This window comes from Melospiza melodia, chromosome 7 (assembly GCF_035770615.1).
Source record: "Melospiza melodia melodia isolate bMelMel2 chromosome 7, bMelMel2.pri, whole genome shotgun sequence".
NCBI classification, from domain to species: Eukaryota; Metazoa; Chordata; class Aves; order Passeriformes; family Passerellidae; genus Melospiza; species Melospiza melodia.
The window spans coordinates 7,679,505-7,681,440 of record NC_086200.1 but is presented as its reverse complement, the minus strand read 5'-3'; the positions used below and the strand labels follow the sequence as shown (position 1 = coordinate 7,681,440).

At 52.8% G+C, this 1,936-nt stretch overlaps 1 protein-coding gene across 1 annotated transcript; it reads right to left on the bottom strand.

Annotated features, from left to right (window-relative positions):
* Positions 1 to 802: 802 nt before the first annotated feature.
* Positions 803 to 1,594, bottom strand: LOC134420484 (olfactory receptor 14J1-like; the record flags this gene model as incomplete). The annotated part of the gene is made up of 1 exon (XM_063160651.1): positions 803 to 1,594. A coding segment is annotated over one exon (792 nt), but the record flags the coding sequence as incomplete, so codon positions are not given.
* Positions 1,595 to 1,936: the final 342 nt, after the last annotated feature.

Below are 1,936 nucleotides of genomic sequence, written 5' to 3'. Positions count from 1 at the left end.
CACGCTCTGCACTCAGACATTGCTGCTGCAGCTCCAGAGAAGGGAACACAAGGGGATCACTGCAGAAAACTTTGCTGGGAGATCATTTAGCTCCTTTAAAGACACCAAGCACACAGCCCTTCATTGACACAGTCTGTGGACACAGGGAAGGTGCAGAGAAACGAAATAAGAAATGGTACAAACAATGGTTTTATTTGTGGACAATAATTAAAAACTAAAACACAGGGAAAAAAAGGACAAATCCAAAAGAACTATCCAAGATGATTTATATTACAAATTATTTATATTACTTGGCCTGTTCCTGCTGCAGCCCCGGCACTGCCACCCCCAGGGCTGTGCCCGGCCCCGAGAGCACTCAGGCCCTGCAGCAACACCAGGGCCACCAGGGCAGTGGGGCAGGGCCATGGCAGCAGCACTGGCAACACCAAGTGCTGCTGCTGCTGGGCACAGCTGCTGGGCCAGCCCTGATCTGCCCCCAGCTCTGCACACAGACATTGCTGCTGCAGCTCCAGAGAAGGCAACAAAAGGGCATCTCTGCAGAAAACTTTGCTGGGACATCCTTTATTTCCTTTAAAGTCACCCAGAGCACAACCCCTCATTGACAAAGTCTGTGGCCACAGGGAAGTTGGAGAGAAACAAAATGAGAAATGGCACAAAGACATTTATTTGTGGAGAATATGAGAAAACTAATATAAAGGAAAAAAAAAACCTACAGTCAAACCAACAATAAGATGACTTCTATTACAAGTGTTTGCAGCAATTGGCCATGAAATTAATGTTCCTGAAAGCATCCAGTCATCAGTCTCCACACTGCAGCCTTGAGCTCCTGGTTCCTCAGGCTGTAGATGAGGGGGTTCAGGGCTGGAGGCACCACTAAGTACAGAATTGACAGGGCCAGATCCAGGGATGTGGAGGAGATGGAGGGGGGCTTCAGGTAGGCAAAGGCTGCAGTGCTAACAAACAGGGAGACCACAGCCAGGTGAGGGAGGCAGGTGGAAAAAGCTTTGTACCGTCCCTGCTCAGAGGGGATCCTCAGCACAGCCCTGAAGATCTGCACATAGGAGAAAACAATGAACACAAAACAACCAAAAGCTAAACAGACACTAACTGCAATGAGCCCAAGTTCCCTGAGGTAGGATTTAGAGCAGGAGAGCTTGAGGATCTGTGGGATTTCACAGAAGAACTGGCCCAGGACATTGTCATGGCACAGGGGCAGGGAAAATGTATTGGCTGTGTGCAGCAGTGAATAGAGAAAGTCACTGGCCCAGGAGGCTGCTGCCATGTGGGCACAAGCTCTGCTGCCCAGGAGGGTCCCGTAGTGCAGGGGTTTGCAGATGGACACGTAGCGGTCATAGCACATGACGGTCAGATGGGAAAACTCTGCTGAAATGAAGAACACAAAGAAAAAGACCTGTGCAGCACATCCTGAGTAGGAGATGTTCCTGGTGTCCCAGAGGGAATTGTGCATGGCTTTGGGGACAGTGGTGCAGATGGAGCCCAGGTCAGTGAGGGCCAGGTTGAGCAGGAAGAAGAACATGGGCGTGTGCAGGTGGTGGCCGCAGGCTACGGCGCTGATGATGAGGCCGTTGCCCAGGAGGGCAGCCAGGGAGATGCCCAGCAAGAGGCAGAAGTGCAGGAGCTGCAGCTGCCGCGTGTCGGCCAATGCCAGCAGGAGGAAGTGCCTGATGGAGCTGCCGTTGGACATTTGAGCTGTCTTGGCATGGGGATCTGTAAGAAAAGTAATCACGCACTACTTGAGTTTGGAGAGGACTTTAAATATCCCAGCACAGCCTGGGGGCACTTTCCGCCCACTGCCTGCCCAGGGCTCTGCTGCCCGGAGCTGTCCCTTCCAGCAGCTGCTTCCCTGGGCCCAGTGCTGGGCCCTGCTGGTGCTGCCAGAGCCCAGCCCAGCCCTGGGGGCTCAGCTCTGCCCTGC